The sequence below is a fragment of the Chiloscyllium punctatum genome, chromosome 27 (genome assembly GCF_047496795.1).
Source record: "Chiloscyllium punctatum isolate Juve2018m chromosome 27, sChiPun1.3, whole genome shotgun sequence".
NCBI classification, from domain to species: domain Eukaryota; kingdom Metazoa; phylum Chordata; class Chondrichthyes; order Orectolobiformes; family Hemiscylliidae; genus Chiloscyllium; species Chiloscyllium punctatum.
Window position 1 is genome coordinate 10,150,995 of NC_092765.1, and position 23,553 is coordinate 10,174,547.

A 23,553-nucleotide genomic window follows, 5' to 3' on the forward strand; every position below is an offset into this window, starting at 1 on the left:
GATGGCGTTGAGTTTCTTGAGTGTTGTTGGAACTGCAGTCATCCAGACAAATGGACAGCAGTCAAACATATGTCTGACTTTTGCTTTGTGGATGGTGGATAGGCATTAGGGAATTAGGAAGTAAGCAGAATTCCTAGCTTCTGACCTGTACATGTAGTCATTATTTAATATGGCTGGTCCTGTTCAGTTCTTGGTCAGTGGTAACCCCCATAATGTTGACAGTGTTGATATTGACCCAGAGTACATTTTGCTCAAAAACAAGTATGAACCTTAAAGGAGTATGCTGTTAACTGGATGCAGTTATATAGGGCGCTCTGGAATGTGTGCTTTTTATTTCTAGTCGTGAATTTTCTATGTGTTCAAAATGATGTAGACATTTACCCTTTAGAGAGGAATAGACCAGAACATGGATAGAGTGCAAGATGTAGAACACAAAAAGGCTGATTCATGTTTTTCATTCATTCATGAGACATAGGCATCACTGGCTGGGTTGGCATTTATTTCCTATCCCAGTTGCCCTTGAGAAGATGGTGGTGAGCTGCCGCCTTGAACAGCTGCAGTCCATGTGCTGGAGGCACAAGCCAATGTTATCAGGGAGGGGGTATAAGATGAAAAGTTGGTTCAAATGTATTTTAAGAAAGTGATTGGGGAAATTGCTCTCTATTCATAAAGAAAAGATAGTTACACATTATTTTGGCTTATTCAGTCATACCTAGTGCAGAATACTTCAAACTATAACTTGTAACTAACCCCTCTGTAACAAGTTATGCTTTATGAGGTCATACTAACTACAAAAAAGAATTAATGTCTTACTTTAGTTTGACTGTCTCAATTTGCTGTGATACTGAATTCACCAGCTTTTATTCTGTTGTTAGTTTAGTATAAATAAGATTCTTTTGAAGAAAGGTAGATTTGCAGAAAAATTTAGTGGATTTCCCTGCTCAACATATCTGTAGGTATACCAGAAGAAAATCAACGCTTTATGCAATAGCTGCTGTAATTAGAAGGGCTTTGGCATTATGTAGGTGTTTTTTATGTTGGAAACTGTTCAACAAATATAGTTGTGCTCCAGATTAAGTTGCCAATTAAGTTACCATATGTTCAAAAACTGAGTTGGAATATAAGAGTGTAAGAGCTGGAGGCAGTATTTCTGAAGTACGAGCAAACAAAATATCAGGATGCAATGCACAAGCACAGTGCACTGGTAATTTCTTATTACAGAATTATCTACCAAAGTTGCTTAATATTAGAAGTATTCTTTGCAAGACAGTGGATCAAAACATGTTATTTATTACATTGAGATTCCTGAGTAGTTGATTTTCAAAGTTAATATAGCACAGTCAATTAAATAACTTAAGAGTAATGAACCACTGAGCTGCCAAACTTGAGATATTTTTGTAATAAAACAAAGAACTGTGGAAGTCAGAATCAAAAACATAAATTGCTGAGGAAATGCAACAGATCTGGTGGCATCAAAGAAATTGTTTTGGATCTAGTGACCGTTCTTCTGAACTACTAGTAGTAGCTAGGAATAGGCAGTAGATATGGTGACGATGGAGGTTGGCTTTGGCAGGGTAAACAAGTAAATGATAAATGGAGATGGAGCTCAGAGAGAGAGGAAAACAGTTAGGCAGACAACGGAATGGATAATGGTAAGTCAAGGAGAAAGGTCCCTGTTTAGCAGTTTTTCTAAGTTGGTGACAATTCAAAGCCAACCAATTTTTACCCACTCATGGTCCCATTAGCAGCTTTCTTTCTCCCTGGGTTCTCATTATCCATCCCTTTGTCTGTCTTTCTGTCCTTCTGGGTTCCGTCTCCATCTATCACTTCTTTAACACCCCATCCACTGACTTCAGCATTTATACCATATGTTCTAGTTACTATTAGTTCTGAGGAAGGGAAGCTAGACCCAAAACTTCAACTTTGCTTTCTCTCCATTGATGCTGCCAAACCTGCTGAGTTTCTCCAGCAATTTCTGTCTGATATTTTAGAATTTTAATCTTCAAGTTCTGAATTTCCTTGTTGACTTGCAGAATGTAACTGACGTACAGCATCTATAAAATGTATTCCATAATCTATAAGGCTGAATAAGTTGTAAAAATCATTCAACCTATTTGTCTATATCAGTATTCATGGGACAAATCGTCAAATGTCAGAGTACTATTAGCTAGTGAGTGTTACTATGATAGTGAAAGGAATAAGAAAAAATGTCATTAGGTTCGTATTCCAGACAATAAAATAAATAATGTGAAAAGACTCTTAACACGAGACCATGTTATAATCTAAATATAAATGTTTTCCTTGATTCTTTTGAGATGTGGATGTTGCTAGTTGAACTAGCATTTGATACCTATCCCTAATCGGTCTTGACATGAACGAAATGGCCAAGCAAGCCAAATTGAAAGTCAACCATATTGTTTGGGTCTGGAGTTAAATTTAGGCCAGACCAGAAGCTTGGCAAATTCCTTTTTCCTAAAGGACACTAGTGCACCAGATGGATGTTTACAATACTTAATGATAATCATTAGAGTCTCCATTATTTAAAGCTAGCTTTATAGTCCAGATTTATTGTTTGAATGTAAAGCTACCATGGTGGAATTTGAATCCATGCTCCTAAAACATTAGGCTGGGCCTCTAAAGTTTATCACTGGAAGGGAGAACGGCACAAATCTGAGAGAAACTTGCATGAGTATTCCTTGTAAGTGTCTCCATCCCTCGTTTACCCCTCACCCTACTAGTTTTCCACATTAACAAATAGGTGTTTCAATGATGGCAGCTTCAGCAATCATTGAATTCATTGATCCTGGAATATAGATTGCACTAAGGATGTTTGAGAGGGGGTTAGTACTGCAGAGCAGGATGCATATATATAATAACTGAAGTTATGTCAAGAAGGAAAATGCTAGGGGACTGAGGAGAAGAGAGAAAATAGTTTATGATGATCTCTATTTTGCGGTAATAAAAGTGAGTTAGTCAGCAAAGTATATATTTTTTAAAAAGTATATATTTTGTGACTTGGTTGTTAAGAGAGCACTTATAGTAATTTATTTCCAGATAAAAGTTTAGCGATTTGCATTTGCTTTTAATTTTAAATATTTAGACTGATTCTCATAATGATCAAGAGGCTTATCCAGAATTTGAAAGTTAAAATATACCTGCCTAGCATCACAAGATCTACTATCAGGACACTAACAACTCCTGTTTTCTCAAAACTTTATTTTCCTCTTCCAATAATCATTAGGAAATAATCAGTTTATGACTTTAATTTGTGTTTGAGCCTTTTACTTGTATCCTGTTGACTCCAGATAACAGTACATAAATAATTTGCAAAGATATTGTCTTGATTTATAGATGCGAAATGGTACTATGGAATTTCCATATCAAATATTTTTCAGTTAAGCAGATTTCCAGACCCAACTACATTAATTTAGAATAAATTTGCAATATGTTTTATCTTTCAGAATGAGACAGTACACAAATAAACCCTTTCAGTGGAGCTTTGTATGTGCCTGGGTTTCTCTTGTACATATGTAAGAAAAATAAACACGTGAAAACCCAATTGCAGCCTTATTGTTTTCTTTTGAACTGTGCTGATTGTAAACAAAGCTTAAAAAGTGTATTGATTTATTTTACACAGTTGACTGTTACCAAGTCAGTATGGTGTAATCATGCACTGTTAGGGTCATTTATGAAAAATAAGTAAAACCAGTATACCGCAGGAATAAGTTAAGTTAAACAGATTATTCCAATGACCACTTAATTCTTCAGAGAAAACTTTCTTAAACAAGTTACTTTGCCCAAGATTGAATGATAATGTGTAACTTTTTTATGTTTTTAATTGTGAAGGAGAAAGTAATAAAATTAGTGCTTTCTTTTGCACATGGACATTTTTATTTCTATTGAACCTTTCATGGTCGTCATTTCACCCTGAAAATTTATCTGGATTATTTACATCAACAGATTTTTTCCAAAAGTTTAGGAGGCCAATGGAATCAATTCATTAGTGAAACAAATTTACAGTAGATTGGAAACATTGGCTATAAAGTGGAGTAGTCTAGACATTAAGCTTATAAGTGAACTGTAAAGTTTAAAATAAATATTAAATATTGCTGTATGTTCTTTGAACAGTTTATTGTATGAATTTTCTACATTAGCTTCAGTTGTTTGGCAGTAACTCAGAAACAAGCTGGGAAAAAGATGGCAGAGTGGCATCCCATATGTTTGTTGAGATGGTTGGGGGTGTTGGGTTAGTTTGGTTTGTTCAAACCTTAAAATCAATTTGATGATTAGACTGTAGTGAGCAGTCTAGTTGATGTCTCAATGAGAGAGCATTCTGTAGAAATGTAGATGCCTGTTTTTAATATAGAAATTTCTTAGTGACCACAGTTTAATCATAATGACTGAAGAGTATTTTATATTAAATCAATTGTAAATACATATAGGCAGATGATAATACACCAATTTAAATCTGGAAGAAAACAATGTGTATTTCCACTAGTCTGTAAATGATCAAATTTTATTAACTGTTCAATCATAATTTTTGAACAGCTGTAAACTAGTGTGCAGTTAATGTTCTGATCTGAGAGTACAGACATTCCACTCTTTCCCACTATTATATACTTGTTTTCAATAAAGAAGTTGCTCTAGAGTGCAAAGTGACACAAACAGGTAGTACTTGCAGTACAGAGAAATGACATTGTGAGAATAAAAGGTACACAATTTGTAAGTGAAAAATGTTATTTACCAAAAATCCTAAATGATTGTACTTCGCTATATTTAAAATCATTTTAATGATCATTTGTTGTAATGCAAACATCAGTTTGTTGAAATGGTAGACTATTGGGTAGAGTTAATTCTTGTTACTTGAGACAGCCTCTTATGGAAAAATAAAAACACAGTAAATAAAGCTAAGCATTTGGATTGTAGATCTATTAAAATCAATTGTAGCTTTCTCCCTTGAAATAAATAAAACTAATCTTTATGATAAGTATTTCCTAAATCTTAATTGAATCTTTGAATTATTATTTTATAAATTGCTTGATTGCAGTCTCTAAAAGAAGACTTTTGTAATGCTAGTAATCCAAAGGAGAAAGTGAGGATCGCAGATGCCCAAGAGTCACAGTCGAAAAGTGGGGTGCTGGAAAAGCACAGCAGGTCAGGCAGCATCCAAAGAGCAGGAGAGTCGACATTTTGGGCATAAGCCCTTCATCAAGAATGGTTGAGATTGTTGGAGTTAGTTTGATTTGTTCACACCTTAAAATCAAATTCATGTTTAGACTTAAGTGTGCAGTCTACTTGATGTCTCATGAGAAAGAGTATCCTGTAGAAATGTGAAGGCCTGTTGTTAAGAAAGAAATTTCTTAGAGTGACCACAGTTTAATCATAATGACTGAAGCATATTTTATATTAAATCAATTATAAATACATATAGGTGGACGATAGCACCTCAACTTAAATCTGGAAGAAAGCAATGTGCAGTTCCATTAGTCAAATAGTCTATAAATGATCAATTTTTACTGACTGTCCAACCAGAATTCCTGATGAAGGACTTATGCCTGAAACGTTGACTCTCCTGCTCCTCGGATGCTGCCTGACTTGTTGTGCTTTTCCAGCGCCACACTTTTTGACTCCAAAGTCAAAGTGTTTGCTTCTTCTAGTAGTATTAAAGATTTCTGGCCTAATTTCTTAACAAGCTATAATACGGTTGGCAATGAGCCCTGTAAGAATTAAAGAGTTTTGTACAATTCTTACATTTTATCAAACTTTTTGCTGGGCTGTATTTGATTATATGCCATATCGATGTGTTTCAATTCAGGTCAGTTCTGCCATACTTTGATTTTGCCTCTGTCAGTGCAGCTAACTGGAACATTTAAAAAAACCAAAAATGTGATTTGCCCTCAGTCCCTGTTTACTTTGGGAGACTGAAACATTAACTTGTACCACACTCCTTCAATAAAATCTTCTGGATTTTTGTAGGTTATACACCTATTTTATAGGATGACTGTTTTAATAAACACCGTGGATCTTTTATTTTGTGGTCGTTAAATTTAAGTAGCATTATTACCTGCTAACCAGATGCAATCGAAAGTTGCCTGCAGCTGAGATTGTATTCTGTATCATATGAGCTAAATGATATGTGTTGATCTTTGGTTGCACCTCAAGATTTTTGAATGGATAAAACAAAATTTCATTTATAGCCATTTAACTCAGTCCATTCTGAAATTTGCCTTCTAATAAATAATAAAAATATACATTGTCTATATTTTCTGAAAATGTTTTGCAGTGAAACAGTATTTGAAGCATGCCTAAGATTTTTGTAGTAGTAATTGGATTTATTACCGTGAACTGAAAATCATTATACTTCATACAGAAAAATTGCCACATATGAAAGGTCTTTCAGTTTGTATATTGATTTCTAACAACCTTGGACAGGGTTGTAATTCACTTCAGCTGTCCATTATTTACAAACATAAAAATATACTTATTACTATCCATTTCTAAAAATAATATACTTGATGAGTTGTAGAGTCCATCAAAGCATACCAGTTATTTCTGTAGAGTTTTTATAACTGCCTTATCTGCTCCTAATGTTTATATTTTCTGCTGCAAAAGGATAGTTTGAAGTCCATTCCTCGAAGAGATTCCAAATGAAAAATGAAGGGAGGAAAGTATTTATATGAATTTTCTGAAAATTAATGTCTGGACTAAATTACTATGGTGAATTTATACAATATGTAGCAAATTAATTTTGTTTATATGCTTTCTAACTAAGCACTTTGCTGTAGCATTCCTCCTCTGTACTTTATTATGTTCAATACCCAACAGTTGAAACTACAGTTGTTTCTGGTGAGTGCTCCTAAGTACTGTATGCAGTGCAGTTTTATATTTACTTTTTTGGCTTTGTAGCTGACACCTTGGCTGTAAAGATATAAATGAGCCGTGATTTGTTTTTGCTTTGATTGGAGATAATAGGCACAGTAACCTTGTCTTGACCTACTTAGACAGCTGTTCAAGATGTTTAAACAAAACATGTATTTTGTATGCTTGGGGCACTTATGCATAAACTTTGTGCAGAATTACTATGCAGAAAGGTTTGCTTTAGTATTGTGGATTTATGTACAAGTATGTTGTAAGCATACTGCATTTTTAACAATTTATATTGTAGTATACTGCCTGTTTTAAAATGGTTTAGTTTGGGCAGAATGACTTAATTATATCATTCGTATAATTGACTTTAGAGAAGGGCATCAGGTATTGAGCCAGGTACCACGAGCAGGAAGACTTGATATTTTAATTCTCTTCTCCTTTCATAGTTAAATGGGGCTATGGTTTACAATTTGTAGATAACTTTGCAAAACTGCTGTCTATGTAGGTCAAGGAAGAGCCTCTACTTTGAGTTGGAATGGTTTGTTTTCTTTTCCCACTGAACTTTGACTAATGGCAGAATTTTGCCAAGTAGCATCACATTCAGCTTGCTCCATTGCATCTCCGAATCCAGTTTTGAGACCTTTTACTTTGGTTGAAACTTATTTAATTATTCAAAGTAGAAAGATCATCAAAAGAACTTCAGGTTGTCAATTATTTTCCCAAGAAGGATTAAAATACTTGTGAAATTGCAAGGTGTCCATCTGAATTATGAGTTTTTAGACACATAAGCAGATATTGGTTTGGTCAAAAATTTGGAGAGTTTATACAACTCTGTATAATATCGCTTTGCCCTATGTACATGTTTTCTGTTGTACTGAATGTCAAAAATTTGATTATGGAATGCATTCCACAGTACTAAGTTTATTTTGTAGGCAGAAAAGGTCATTGATAACAGATGGCCTTTTATTTTTATGCTTTGAACATAAAATGTGTGGTTGATGTAGTTGGTAGCAGTTTGTTTTAATTATATCAGCAATGTCAGAGGAGCAAGATTGGCCAGATAAATTCAAAATTGATTTAGACTAGCCTGTTAATGCTTTAAATTATTTTATGTATTTTGACCGTTATTTCTTCCTGTCCTAGTGTAGGGATTTCTATAGTATATTATGTCATTTAAGAATGACAAAATGTAAAACTTAATAGGCTTTGTGGTTTACCTAGTTAGCAGTCAACCTGATTGGGGAAAAGAAAATTGGCATTGCACTCAATTTAAAAGAAACTCTTAACCAAAAGGATACAAGGCATTTTAATACCAGCAAATTAAAAGTTGCTGTCATATATGATTTCACTAAATTCTAGTCTGGAAACAAATGCCAAACAGGTTTAGGAATAATGAAAATAGGAGCAGGAATAGGCCAGTCAGCCCATCAAGCCTAATGCACCAATCAGACAGATCATCTACCTCTGTCATTTTTTCCCACCATCCCAATATCCCTTACTGTCCTTATTATCTTGATGAAATCCAGTATTCTGTCTATAATACAATCTGTTAATGAGCTGTTTCATAGATTAATGCTAAATTTGATCAATATTTATAAAACTGCTGGAAGAATATCTGATAACTCTTTAATGGTAGAACATCTTAATTCTCTAATTCATTTTTCTTCCTTTATTTTATAAAATTATCGCTTGTGGTCAACTTCTTGTCCAAACTATTTCCTATTGAACTTTATTGACATTACTTAAATAATATCACTGTTTTAAAAAAAACTTCTTAAGATGTAGTATCAGTTGGACTCTCAAAAGCAAATTTTACTGTTTATTTGTTTGACATTCCTGCAGTATTTTTCGTTTCAGAATGATCATTTTGAGATGTCTTCTATTATGTGCAGCCTACCTCAAATCAGTTGTAACTATAGTAATTCCAAAAGTTAGACTAGGAGGCTACTTGTGCTTTGCGTTCATTTTTTAAATTTAAAAGTTCAATGTGCAGGTGTGATTTTGAAATAAGAGTCCAGTATGTTTCAACATTCAGTATTATAGTACCTGCACTGTAGTCAGTAGAGGTTTGAGATATTGACCCTTGTAAATATGTGAAAATCAATTTTATGGGCACCCAAGTATTTTAAACCCTATTATGTTTACCCAACATAAAGCAAAAATGCAATTTATATTGCTTTCTGCAGAAGGTTTGTAATTTGATCCATTTCACAGCATGCATGCCTGTTATATGGATGTTCTTTTAAGCTGCAGTATCTCTTTGCCAGCAAATATTAGTGCTAATCAACAAAATACTTTCAACCAACTGATTTAGAAATAGGACCTTCAGTAAATTGGCTTAACAATATAGGTGAATAAAACAGTGCCACCATCAAATTAGCCTGAAAATTCAGAAAGGGATACTGAAGCTTCAGAAATTCTGTCTAGTTCATCTATTTGTTTTTGGACCTAAAACATTTATTTTATTGAAGATTAAAGGACCTTCCAGGGGGCATGAACTAAAATAGCTATTTATTCCAAAACCAAATGTTACACTTATCAGTTTTATAATTATACAGTAGCTTTATTGCATCTGGAAAGGAGTCTGCCGAGTCACCAATGATGCATATTTAAACTCTAGAATCTGCTCAGTTACGTAATCAAGTAATGTTCATATTTCATTGATTTTGTGACATTCTCTTCTAGTGAGCAAGTTGCAACCAAGCCTTTTCAAAAGAAGGGAAGGAAGTGAAAAGCATGTCTTGTTTCAGTATTGCTATTATTTAACCTTTAAAATTGCAGCAACCACCCTTAAGATATCTGAACTTCGCTAGTTCTGATTTCTTGAATATCTCTGATTTGTTATTGCTTCACCATTGATGGCTGTCTTCAGCTGCTGAGGTCCTAAGCTCCAAGACACTTTCCCAACACCTATCCTCTTTTTATTTCTCTCTCTCCTCCTTTTAAGATGCTCTTTAAACCTACCTCCTTGACTAAGCTTTTGATCATCTCTCTTTATATCTCCTTATGTAATTTGGTATCAAACTTTGTATGATAACAGTCCTGTGAAGTGTTTTGGGGCTTTTCATGATATTAAAGGCACTGTTTCAATACAAGTTGATGTTTCTATGGAATTAATCACTCTTTCTGATATCTATAGCTGACCTTATTACTTTGTCTTCCTTTTTTTTCCCACTCTTTCCTGCTGACTTCCTAGAAATTAATAGAAGGCCTATATGGACATTTGCGTACCAATGAAAAACCAACAATACTCCAGGCAACCTACTTCCCGTATGCAACACCTGAGAAGACCATACGTGAAGGACAGAAACAGACTTCAAATAAATCTGCTTTGCTTTCCTCTAGTTCACACCTTCAGGTGCTTTATATATGTTTCGTTCTTTCAGTATCTTTCTTTTCAATGCCTCTTGCTATCACACATTCTCAGCAGCTGGTACTTCATAATTACTTTTCACCATAGCATTCAGTTGTTTTGAAAAATGGCACAGTTCCTATGAAGGCAGTGTTTCAGGTGTCTGAGGCACTGCTTTCTCCCCACCTTGAAAAGGTGTGAGCGGATATGCAAGACTGATCTTTCTCCCATGAAATGAAAATGCTATGCAAAAACTAATGGCTAGAGACCCTAATTGAAAATAGTTATAATTCAGCAAATTCAAGTATCCATTAAAAGTTGGAATTTTAACATGTAACTATTAGGTTGCAGCATTAATATGCATAACTTTTGTTTCGCTAAGTTTTTACACGTAATATAGCTGTTGTCAAACTTGTACCCGTGGTCAGTCTATCATTGGTTGTATGAACGGTTAAATATTGTTTGCAGGATTGAACCTTGTCTTGCATCTGAATGGAAATGACCTCACAATTTTTCAGAAATATAACTTTTTTTAAATCGCTGTAAAAGAAGGTTTATTTCTGAAAAATTGGGAGGTCATTTCCATTCAGATTAGATTACATTACATCTGTAATGTAATCTAATCTGAATGGAAATGACCTCCCACATTTTCAGAAATATAATTTCTTTTACAGTGATTTAAAAAAAATACTCAACTGCTTTCAAAAGCTTCCTGTAGGAAGCCTTAACGTAGAGAAGTACTAAACTGTGTAGATTCCTTGTTAGATATTTTCTGAGACATCTTTCATATTGTTTCTCCTCCACTGGGGTTTGGTATTTATTAAGTCCTCTTGCTTGATATTTATTGCATTTATTTGGGTGCAGTTTATGAAGAGGACTATAGGCTACACAATATGAATATTAATAAAATGTTGTGTTTGAGATTAATGATGGTGGATGTTAGCATGGTTTCATGAATTCCTTTCATTAGGAAAGTATATTGCTTCCATTGCTTTCTTTAATATTTTATCTGTAAAATGTATCCCTTGGTCTGATTTTGAAGTTCATACCACATACAAAATGTCAGAATTTGAACCTCAGAATAAATAATAAATTGAAGTGAGAAAAGGCTGTCCACCACCTTGAGACTGCTCTGCTGTTCAACACGAAAACAATATGACTGGCCTTAAAACCACTTTCCTCCCTGTCCTCCATAACCTTTGACTCCTTCATCAATGGAAAGTCTTTCTAACTCTGCTTTGAATACATTCAATGGCCCAGCTTCCACTGCTGTCTGGGGAAGAGAATTCCAAACATTAGTGACCCTTTGAAATAAAGATCTGCATTTTATTTGCCTTCCCTATTACCCTCTGAACTTGAATGCTAGCTTTTTGTGACAAGGACTCCCACATTCCTCTGTTCTGTAGCTCTCTGCAGTTATTCTCCATTTAAATTACATTCAACACTGCTATTCTTCCAGCATAACCTTACATTTCACTGTACTTCATTCCATCTGCCAATTGTTTTGCCCACTTGCTTAACTTGTCTAAATCCCTCTGCAGGTTCTTTGTTATCCTCACCACCTGTCTTCCTCCTATTTTTCATGTGCGCAAGACCTGGCTATATAGTATATTTACTTTCCTCATCCAAGGCATTAATATTTATTGTAAATAATTGTGGCCCCAGCACACTAGTTACATTCTGAGAATGCCTCCCTTATCTCAGCTTTTTGTTTTATAGAAGTAAATTGCCTCTCTAATTAACGAGTTTTGAGAAGATTTGTAGTTCAAGTTGAGGTTCTGGATGTTGGTTTGCTCACTGAGCTGGAAGGTTCATTTCCAGAAGTTTTGTCACCCTACTAGGTAACCTCTTCAGTGGGCCTCAGGCAAAGCAGTGTACATGATTCCTGGGTTTCTTTGGGTTGGTGATGTCATTTTCTATTCTTTTTCTCAGGGGGTGATGGATGGGGTCTGACTCAATGTGTTTGTTGATAGAGTTCCAGTTGGAATGCCGTGCTTCTAGGAATTCTTGTGCATGTCTCTGTTTGGCTTGTCCTAAGATGGATGTGTTGCCCCAGACGAAGTGTTGTCCTTCCTTGTCTGTATGTCAGGATACTAGTGAGAGAGGGTCATGTCATTTTGTGGCTAGTTGGTATTCATGTATCCTAGTGGCTAGTTTTCTGCCTGTTTGTCCAATGTAGTGTTTGTTACAGTTCTTGCATGGTATTTTGTAAATGACATTAGTTTTGCTTGTTGTCTGCATAGGGTCTTTGAAGTTCATTAGCTGCTGTTTTAGTGTGTTGGTGGGTTTGTGGGCTACCATGATGCCAAGGGGTCTGAGTAGTCTGGCAGTCATTTCTGAGATGCCTTTGATGTAGGGAAGAGTGGCTACGGTTTCTGAACGTGTCTTGTCTGCTTGTTTGGGTTTGTTGCTGAGAAATCGGCGGACTGTGTTCATTGGGTACCCATTCTTTTTGAACACACAGTATAGGTGCTTTTCCTCTGCCCTGCGTGGTTCCTCTGTGCTGCAGTGTGTGTTGGCTCATTGTAATAATGTTCTGATGCAGCTTCGTTTGTGGGTGTTGGGATGATTGCTTCTGTAGTTCAATATTTGGTCCGTTTGTGTTGTTTTCTTGTAGACGCTGGTTTGAAGTTGCCCGTCCAGCTCGTACTACTTTAATCATGAATACAACTTTCTCCTCATGATGGATGCTAGGCTAACAAGCCTAATATTTTCCTGCTTTCTTTCTCCCTCTTTTCATGAATAGAAGTGTAGGTTTTTGCTACAACCTTTTCACAACCAATAGAACTTTGGAATATAATAATCACCGTATCCACCATCTCTGCAACCATTACTTTGAAGACTTTAGGATGCAGGTCATCAGATCCAGTAGACTTGGCAGTTTCATTAGATTCACCATTACATTTTCTTTAGTTCAATCCACATACTTGCGCACTGAAATGTGGTATTATAATAGAATAAAATAATAAAATATTTTCCTTTTTAACTTCCAGAAAAAGTTAAGTTGCACTGTTCAAAACATTAATTTACTGAGATTTGCAATGTTTTAACATAATTGAGAGCTGAGTTATTATTGTATCTAGAATTCAGACTAATTCAGCATAATTTCTCCTCCGTTCTGCACAAAATGCAAGAAAATGGTAGGAAGTTTCTGTCATCAGTGACATCTTAACTCTACGACAGTTGTGTTTGACATTATTTTTGATTAGGCCTTACTTCTACCATTTTTTTGTAGAATGTGGATGACTATCTGAAATCAGAACTGGATGAGCAGTCAGAGTGTGTAAAAGTTGATCACAAGGCAGAAATAGAGGCACTGAAGCTGGAAAATAGCTTCAGCATGAGTCAAGTGGCCAACCCAATGGAGCTTCCACAGGGATGGTACTCTATCCCTTTCTCTGTAATTAACAGCGAGGAGGAGGAAGGATTGTACCTTTTTCAAAGCAAGAAGCTGAAGTGGCAAAACAGGTCACAAAGAGGCCTGAATATGCAAGCTGAGGCTTCAGAGGAGATTACAGCAAAGGCCCTTTTGAGCTCTGCTGCTCCTCAACTAAACTATCGTCTGAAGGAAGGGGAACATAAAGACCAATCTTTAAAGATAAATGGTGATATATCTTATTACCATGAATCTCCTCAGCTAATCCGCTGCTTTCAGGTAACGTTGAATGTAGGAGACCACAAGGTCCTTTCAAATCCACCATACTGATCTAATTTTCATCAAAAAAAACCAAGACACTGCAGCATGTTGGTTAACATGAACTGCTGAGATGATCTGATTATATATTTAGATATGTTCAAAATATAATGCATGTCATTCACCCATTTAATGAACAGCAGAGGGATGTTTGATATTGGCTTGCTTCAGTGTCATTGGTTTCTAGACACTGATAAATTTGGTGAAGTATTTTTAAAATGACTTGCAATCACATTTAGGAACACAATAAACGTTGCCTTTGCCTAATCTATTTTTGTATTTTAACCCTGATGTATTCTCCGTGTACTAATGTTACCGTTTGCATGGTGATCGTTAATAACGTGTATGAAAGGTGGTGGTAGAATTGCTTAACACCTTTATTTCCCCTAAAGAAAAATAGAAATCAAAGAATAATCCTTCTTTCTTGACAGGAAGTGGGGAGCATTTTCTGACACAGGTTATTCATGAGTCATAAATTCTGTTTTTTTTTCCCAGGTCCTTTTGTTAAACTATGCAATCATTATTGGCTTTGGGCGTGGCATTGAAAAATTGGCAGATTGTACCCATGTAGTTTATGACAGTTCTTTATCTGCTTTGCCTAGCAGTTTACACCACTAAATTGAAAAAGAATAATTTTTTTAGGCACATTTATTATTTAAATCTATAAAGTAGATATTTTTATTCCTTCAGTAGATTTGTTTACACATTTTCTAAATGTCATCATCAACAATACCCACTGCTGTTAAATATATTGGTTTCTGTGTGAAACTTATTCATTTATCTAAATCTTTTATGATGATTGCAGTTGTCTGAATTGCTAGTTAATTCCTAACATTGTGGTTTAAAAACAAATATTTCATCTTCAAGCAAGACAGTTAATAGTCAAGTTCATTTGGATATCTATTTTCTTCTGGCAATAACAGATGAGCCTATAAAACAATTTAGCAATTCTGTTTTTTTGGGCTGTATCATTCCATGAGGCAAAAAAACTGCAACAAATTAACAAATTTCCATTTTGTTTTAATGGTTTTCACATTTTTCATCCACGATTTTTAAAAAATGTACTAAATGTAGAAGATTAGATTTGTTAATTGTTTTTTAGGGAAGGAAATCTGCCATCCTTACTTGGTCTGGCCTACATGGCACTCCAAATCCACAGCAATGTGGTTAACTCTTCACTGCCCTCTAAAATTATCTAGCAGGCCAATCTGGCATTCAAAGACAATTAGGATTGGGCAATAAATGCTAGCCTTCCAAGTGACATTCACATCTCATGAAAGGATAAAGAAAGAAATCCGGTAACTGGAGGTCACTTTCTTTTCCACTGATTCTAAACTGTTAGAATTCTGAATAAGGACAAGCATGATCTGTTACTAATTACTAGACATTATAAGTGGCTGAAAAAGACCTTAAATCTCATAAGATACTTTTTTCCACTACTTAAGGCTTCTTGTCTAAGCCTTAAATCCTGGAGATAGTAATTGTATAATTTGTTTCCTGCATTTGTTTGGAATTTTGTCAAATCAGTCTTGTTGAATGTATTTAATCGTGAAATGTGCTATTAGGATTTTTCTGGTGAATACTTAGAAAAATCTATCAAAAAACTGGGAGGATGAGTAGTGAGAACCAGTAATATTCATGACAAAATAAATGATCAGTGTCAGAAATGCTTCTCAGTCAAAAGTATCTAGTTTTGTATTCAGTGAGTGCAAGCGTCAAGGCTGAATTAGCCTCGGTGGCAAAATGAAAAAGTGCAGGTTGCTACAGCAGGGCAATTCTGATCCAGTTGCAGCACTGATTTTCCAGAGCATGGTGCTGCTACTATGCAATTGAATAATCCTAGGAATAATTTGGAATGGGCAATGAAAGTATACTGAAGAGATTTTGTTGCTCTGCTGTTGAGGTCTACAGTGCTACATTGTAACCACACTATATTTGTTTTGCCATTGTCAAAAGTAACTAACACTTTATGCTATTGTCATGTATAAAAGTTTTTTCAAACACTTTCATTAAATATGATTGCTATTTTTCCATTTTGTATAGCCACCACTTGTAAAGACTCAAACTGTAACCATCTCTGACATGCCCAATTCTGAAAATGAGATTGCAACAAATGAAGTTCCTGTTGTTCACACTGAAACAAAGACCATCACGTATGAAGCAGCACAGGTTTGAAATTACTGTGATGTCAACTTATTGTGAATGTAGATTGAGAAATTAAGATTTTTATTTTAGTTTGGCTTTTTGTTTGGAGGGGTTTGATGGGAGAGGTGCCTCTTAGCTCAGAGTTGAACCAGTGAATGAGCTGAGCCAAATCAATGAGAAATTGCCCCGATTTGAACATATGTTAATGTTGTTAAATAATGTCTGACTTCCGGGATCATCAGTTGGCCTCGGTGTCTACTCTAAAATAATGAAAATTGGTCCCAGTTCATGTTCAGAGTTCACAGTCCAATAATTTCTGTAAGTTTACATCAGGTGAGCAGTGTTTCAGAGTCAGCTGTAATGGCCTGTGTTGTCATGTAACCTACTGCCATTCATTCAGGGCCCACAGTGCTGCTGCATTGCACTGTGACCATGACCACAACAAACAGGTACATAAGAGACAAAACCAGAAATTGCTGGAAAGCCTTCAAGATCTAGCAGCAGCTGTGGAGAGCATTCAGAGCTAATCCTTTGGATCCAGTGATCCTTGCTCTGAACAATAACAATCTGATCTGATTTGCTATCGCCCCTTATTATTTGGAGCTTTTTTGCCATTTTAATGTTAGTTATGTTCCCTTTTTATTACCCTTTTCTTTCAAAATGGTTTTTGGAGCATTTTATTCTTTCACATAGCCCTTTTAATGATATTTGTCAACAGAAATAGCTATACTAATGTGTTTTTCTCTGGTCTCCCATCTTGCATAATACATAAGCTGAACTGACAAAAAATCTGCCCCTGTCCTAACCTTTTGAATTTTTCCATTTTCATCTTTGTATTCAAACCTTTCCTTGGCCATGCCCTCCTTAGCTCTGCAATCTTCTCCAGTGCTACAATTCTTTAAGAACAGAGCACTCTTCTAGTCCGTTATGAATTTATGGCTTTCTGTACACTAAAATTTAGGATAGTGCCCTCAGTCATCCAATGCTATGGAAGTTCCTCCCTAAATCACACTGCCTCTTCATCTTCCTATTGAACTTTCATTTTGAACTAAATATAAATGCTTATCTAATTATGCTCCTATGAAGTACCTTTTAAATGTTTTATCATACTAAAAGTTGGGTTGTAGAGGTCTACAGTACATAAAAAGTCCCATTAAGACTGCACTGGTGAAAAACAATATCCTAACTATTCAAATCCCATTTCCCAGCCTTGTATGCATTGGCACTGCAAGTGTACGTCTCAACATTTATTAAATGTTATGGTGGTTTCTGCTTCTACCACCCTTCACAGCAGTGAATTCCACCTTCCCACTACTCTGGGTGGAAGAAAAATTCCTCATGTTCCCTCTAAATCTCTTTCAACTTGCTGTAAATCTGTTTCCCTTCGTCATTGATCCCTCCATGAAGGAGAGAATATTTTTCTTGTCAACCCTCACTGTCTCTCATCATTTTATACATCTCACTCTTAGTGTCCTATACTCCCAAGACAAACAACCCCAATCTATCTAATCTGTCTTCATATCTAAGACTATTCCATCCAGTATTAATCCAGTACTAAATAACTACCATTGATTTAATAACATATGAATGTACAAAATAGAAGCTGAAGCAGGTCAGTCAGCTCCTTAAACAACCTCTGAACTGGAGGCCTGTGACCAGTGGAGTGCCACAAGGATCGGTGCTGGATCCACTATTTTTCTTCATTTATATAAATGATTTGGATGTGAACATGAGCGGTATAGTTAGTAAGTTTGCAAATGATACCAAAATTGGAGGTGTAGTGGACAGTGAAAAAGGTTACCTCAGTACAATGGGATCTTGACCAGATGGGTCAGTGGGCCGAGTAGTGGCAGATGGATTTTAATCTAGATCAATGTGAGGTGCTGCATTTTGGAAAGGCAGATCAGGGCAGGACTTATACCCTTCATGGTAAGGTCCTGGGGAGTGTTGCTGAACAAAGAGACCTTGGAGTGTAGGTACATAATTCCTTGAAAGTGGAGTTGCAGGTAGATAAGATAGTGAAGAAGGCATGTAGTGTGCTATCCTTTATTGGTCAGAGCATTGAGTACAGGAGTTGGGAGGTCATGTTGCAACTGTACAAGTCATTGGTTAGGCCACTTTTGGAATATTGTGTGCAATTCTGGTCTCCCTCTTATCGGAAGGATGCTTTGAAACTTGAAAGGGTTCAGAAAAAATTTACAAGGATGTTGCCAAGATTGGAGGTTAGGGTGAGAGGGGAAAGATTTAAAACTGACCTAAGGGGCAACTTCTTTACGCTGAGGGTGGTGCAAGTATGGAATGAGCTGCCAGAGGAAGTGGTAGAGACTGGTACAATTACAACATTTAAAATGCATTTGGATGGGTATATGAATAGGAAGAGTTTGGAGAGATATGGGCCAAGTGCTGGCAAATGGGACTAGATTAATTTAGGATGGTTTCTTTGTTTAAGGATAATGAAAATACATTGCAAGCAGTTCAGTGGAGGTTTATTGTCTTGATACCTGCAATGAGTGGGTTCTCTGAGGAGGAAAGACTGGACAGACTGGGCTTATTTCATGTGGAGTTTAGAAGAGTGAAGGGTTACTTGATAGAAGTGTATAAAAACCTGAGTGGTCTTAACATGGCCACGGAAAGGATGTTTTGAGAGTCAGTAGTGAAATAGGGTACACTAGCTTAAAACTAGGGTTTGCGCTTTCAGGACAGCGAGGAGATCATTTTGTTTTTCTCTCAGTTGGATGTGCAACTTTTGAACTCTCTGCTTCAGAAGATGGTCGAGCCTGGGTCATTGAATATTTTTAAGTTGTAGTGGATAGATTCTTGTTAGGTAGGGGAAGCTAGGCTTATCTGGGGTGTGAGGGTGCAAAGTGGGAATGTGGCATTCAAAGCATAGCAGATCACTTCACATGAAAATATCAACCACAATATTATTGAATAATAAAGTCACAGAGATGTACAGCACAGAAAACCCCTATACTGTATGTTTCTGTGACTCTGCTATTCAATGGTTGGTCTGTTCATGTTTTGTTATCTGCTAATGCTTTGAATTCCACATTCCCACCTTACAGGCCTACAGCTCCCCCACCCCCAACCCCCTCACGCCCCAGATAAACCTTGTTTCCCTGCCTAACAAGGATCTGTCCACTGTGACTTAAAAATATTCAATGACCCTGGGTCGACCATCTTCTGAGGCAGTGTCCAAAAGTTGCACATCCAGCTGAGAGAAAAAAATGACCTCTGTCCTGAAAGCACAAACCCTAGTTTTGAGACAGTGTACACTATTTCATGACTGACTCACAAAACATCCTTTCCATGGGCACCATGTTAAGACCGCTCAGGTCTTCATACACTTCTAACAAGTAACCCTTCACTCTTCTAAACTCCGCATGAAATAAGTCCAGTCTGTCTAGCTTTTCCTCCTAAGAGAACCCACTCATTGCAAGTATCAATAAAGTAAACCTCAAGAACTGCTTCCAATGTATTTAAATAAAGAAATACATTTTCGAAATGTGGTCTTATAAATGCCCTGCATAAATGAAGCATAGCATCCTTACTTTTACATTCCTCTCGTAATAAGGGCTGGCATCTCATTAGCCTCCTTGATTCTGTGCTATGTCTGCAAATTAATTTTTTATGTCTCACACATCAAAAAACCTAACTTCCTCTGTGCCTTGGAAATTTGAAACCATTCTCCCTTTAAGAAATACAGTTTATTTTTATTCATCCTGTCAAGATGAGCAACTTTTAATTTTCCCACATTATACCCCATCTGCCTGTTTCTTGCTAACTCAGTCAAATCCATTTGTATCTACCTGCAACTTACTTATGTCTACTTCACAGCAAACACTCCTACATACAGCCAGTTCTGATATAACGTGATAATTCTATTCTCGTGCAATCTCGCGTTAAGAAAATCGTGCAATAGCCACGCCATTTAAACTAATGGGGCTGGAATTGCATTATAGCCAGTACAGGTAAGGAAAGTTCACGTTCTACAAATAGCGATTTAAATTCTTCAATCTCATTAAAGCCAATTTGTGTTGTAAAAACCTGCATTATAGCAGAACCAATTGTATCTTGGTGTCATGCATGAATGTAGTCACCATGGCTTTGCCCTACCCCTCCCATCTAACTCATTGATATAAATTGTAAAAGATTGAGACTCAGCACAGACTTGTGCAAAACTCCACTCATCGCATCCTAACAATCAGACAAAGGCCCATTTATGAATAGTGCCAGTCATTCAACCTTTTATCCATTCTAATATGTTAACCACTATACCATGAGCTTTTATTTTCTCCAATAATTTGATATGGCATCCTGTCAAATGCCTTCTGAAAATCCAAATAAAGTATATCTGCAGGCTCTCCTTTTATTCCCTGTATCTATGATCCTGTTTCATCCATGTTGTAGACTAGATTAACCTTTTCAAAAAAAAATTAATGTTGGAATGTAGGTGTCAGTGACAATGTACATGATTGTAAATCCTCTTTAATGAACTTTTTGTTGGAATATTTTGCAATATGTTACAGACAGATGATGGTAATGGTGACTGCGAACCTGGAGTATTGATGAGTGCTCAAACTATCACATCTGAGACCGTCTCCACCACGACAACCACTCAAATCACAAAGGTAATGAAAGGTCATTAAAGCATCTTGAGAATTTCCATAGAAAATTTGTTGATATTGTGCAATTAAAATCTTTCCTGAAGTAGACCGTTTATAAGGTGTTTGAATTTAAACAAAAACACCTCCTAATTCAAAGTCATTAATGAAGTGTGCAGATAAATTCATCAGTGATATTCTTCAACTAGCTGAAAGGACATGTGAGAGATTGGCCCAATGTGGTTCAACATTCCAGTTTAAAATGGAAAGAAAAGCTGACGTTTATGTATCAAAATCACAGAATCATAGAACCATAGAATCTTTACAGTGTGTAAACAGGCCATTCAGCCCAACAAGTCCACACCAACCCTCCAAAGAGTAACACACCCAAACCCATTCCCCCAGCCCTATATTTATCCCTGACTAATGCACCCAACCTACACATCCCTGAATGTTATGGACAATTTAGCTTGGCCAATTCACCGAACCTGCACATCTTTGGTTTGTGGGAGGAAACTGGAGCACCCAGAGAAATCCCATGCAGACACAGAGAAAATGTGTAAACTCCACGCAAACAGTTGCCCGAGGTTGGAATTGATCCCGGGTCCCTGGTGCCATCCAAATGAATTCTTAAATGGAATAAAATCTAAGCTGTTTTTACTTCGTTTCCTCAGACTATTAAGGGAGGAATTTCAGAAACCAGGATTGAAAAACGAATTGTAATCACAGGAGATAGTGATGTCGACCATGATCAGGTGAAAATTATTATTCTTCACTTGGCAGTGAGTTTGTAATTTTAAATTTTTAAAAAATCTTTATTCTTTTTCTGTTCAGTAATGTTATCACGCAACTGAGTGCCTTCCCACCACCAATAAAAAGATCGATGTATAGAATTGAGTATTTATAAGCAAAGCCCATTGTGGACAATACAAACTATCATGTTTCATTTTTAAAACCTGGTCTTGAGTCAGGAACTTAATGTTCAAGCTAACAAATAGTGTGATCCTGTTAGTGAGTGGCTATGGTTTCATAATTATATCTAAGCACAACTTTAAATTATTAATTAGTTATCTCTGGAAAATTATCCACTATTTAAAAATTATTACATTTCCTTTCAGTATAAAGCATGGAGTGACCTAATTTGTCGTCATCACCAATATCAATGTTCATCCTGCTGTTACGTGTGCAAAAATAAAGTTGGAATACTTAAGGCATTTTTTCAACCATGTCTTCTCCTTCCTTTTAATCCTGAAAAAGTCGCAGTCAGATGATTTCTACGTAAAGAAGTGCAGACCTTTAACCCTGTGGTGCAGTGTATTTTAGCACTGTGATGCATTTGTACAATACAAATTGCATTCATTTACATCTGTTTCAGACTGCAGTTACCAGTTTGATCTAATTTTCTCTTCATGTTGCTTAATTCAAGGCACAGCATTTTAGTATGTGAATATTTTGCATCAGTCCTTTTTTAAAAAATATTATTTGGAGACAGTGAAAAATGCCAACAAAACCTACAACTAATTCCTATATCTGAATAGTATTTGAGAGCAATGTTATGATTAGGCAAGTACATGGATACTGGTCTCTAATGTGTGTTTCGTCAATGTTAATTCACTGTAATGCAATTGATGGAGTGGGGCCATTGTTTCTAAAACGCAAAATCTTAAAACGTGTGTTGGCTGTAACACAATTACATCACCAACAACTTAAACACTGTTTCTAAAGTGCAATTTTCCTATAACATGAGGTTGCACAAGAATGCAACCATAGTGTTAAAGAAGAACTGACTGTATTTAGAAAGTTTGCTCCATATTTTAATACCTATGTATGTTTACAGGCTTTGGCACAAGCCATCAAAGAAGCCAAAGAGCAGCATCCAGATATGTCAGTGACAAAGGTAGTGGTCCATCAAGAAACAGAGGTGGCTGAGGAATAAGGCCAGGTAAAGTTCTTTCTTCTTGCTTTCAATTTTGCTATTGGAGATTAAAGATTAATTGACAAGTAATATATTACTGAACCTGATTGCTACTTAAGCACAGTCCATTGACTTAACATGCATTCAGTTTTGAGCTGCTAATGTGGTGGACTGCACTTTATGGACGGCGGCAAACAGAACCAGCTTGAAATGGACACAGCCAATCCTGGAGCAAAAGATCTCAGTATTGGGTGCTACAAGAATAAGCATGGAGAATGTGGACAGCTACCACAAAGTTACGCCCCAGCATTTTAGAGTGGCAACTGATCTGAGAACTGGAGAGGGAGTTGGTGGGCTTTATTTTATAGTGTCACAGAGTCATACAGCATGGAAACAGGCCCTTTGGCCCAATGTGTCAATGCCAACCAGGTTTCCTCAATTGAACTAGTTCCATTTATCTGTGTTTGGCCCATATACCTCTAAATCTTTCCTATTCATGTACCTGTCCAGATGTCTTTATATGTTGTAATTGTACCACATCTTCTACTACCCATGGCAGCTCAAGGGCAGTTAGTGCAGAAGGAAGAGAACAGAGCCGTCTCGTGTTGGAGGGAGTGACCTTAAAGTGATTTTTTTCATCTAAGACATAAATGGCCTGCTTACTGCCACCAATCCATGCCACCTGTGCTAAGGTGTGGACAGCTTATTTTCCTGATTAGAAGACGTACCACCAAGGCTTAAATAAAAGCAAATTACTGTAGATGCTGGAAATCTGAAATAAAAATAGAATGTGCTGAAGAAACTCAGCAGGTCTGGCAACATCTTTGACGTTTTACATCTAATATGATTCTGCAGATCTGTTGAGCTTCTCCAGCAATGTCTATTTTTATTACTGTCAAGCTTCACTGACCTTTTTAGATTATTTCTTTAAATACATTGGACGAATTATGAATTTCAGCAAGTCCACCGGCATGTT

General features: G+C 36.3%; 1 protein-coding gene across 11 annotated transcripts in view; it reads left to right on the plus strand.

Annotated features, from left to right (window-relative positions):
* epb41a (erythrocyte membrane protein band 4.1a) overlaps nucleotides 1-22,604 on the plus strand; it is a 156,019-nt gene extending 133,415 nt beyond the window's left edge. For 7 of the 11 annotated variants that reach the window (XM_072548039.1, XM_072548038.1, XM_072548041.1 and 4 more), the window contains 5 exons: nucleotides 13,455-13,874; nucleotides 15,957-16,082; nucleotides 20,588-20,689; nucleotides 21,337-21,417; nucleotides 22,500-22,604. In XM_072548039.1, coding sequence (XP_072404140.1) covers nucleotides 13,455-13,874; nucleotides 15,957-16,082; nucleotides 20,588-20,689; nucleotides 21,337-21,417; nucleotides 22,500-22,598 — 828 coding nt within the window. In that variant the 3' untranslated portion in view covers nucleotides 22,599-22,604. Of the gene's footprint in view, nucleotides 1-10,063; nucleotides 10,226-13,454; nucleotides 13,875-15,956; nucleotides 16,083-20,587; nucleotides 20,690-21,336; nucleotides 21,418-22,499 lie in introns of all 11 variants that reach the window. The other 4 variants (XM_072548045.1, XM_072548046.1, XM_072548048.1 and 1 more) reach the window with 2 other exon arrangements.
* The last annotated feature ends 949 nt before the right edge of the window (nucleotides 22,605-23,553 follow it).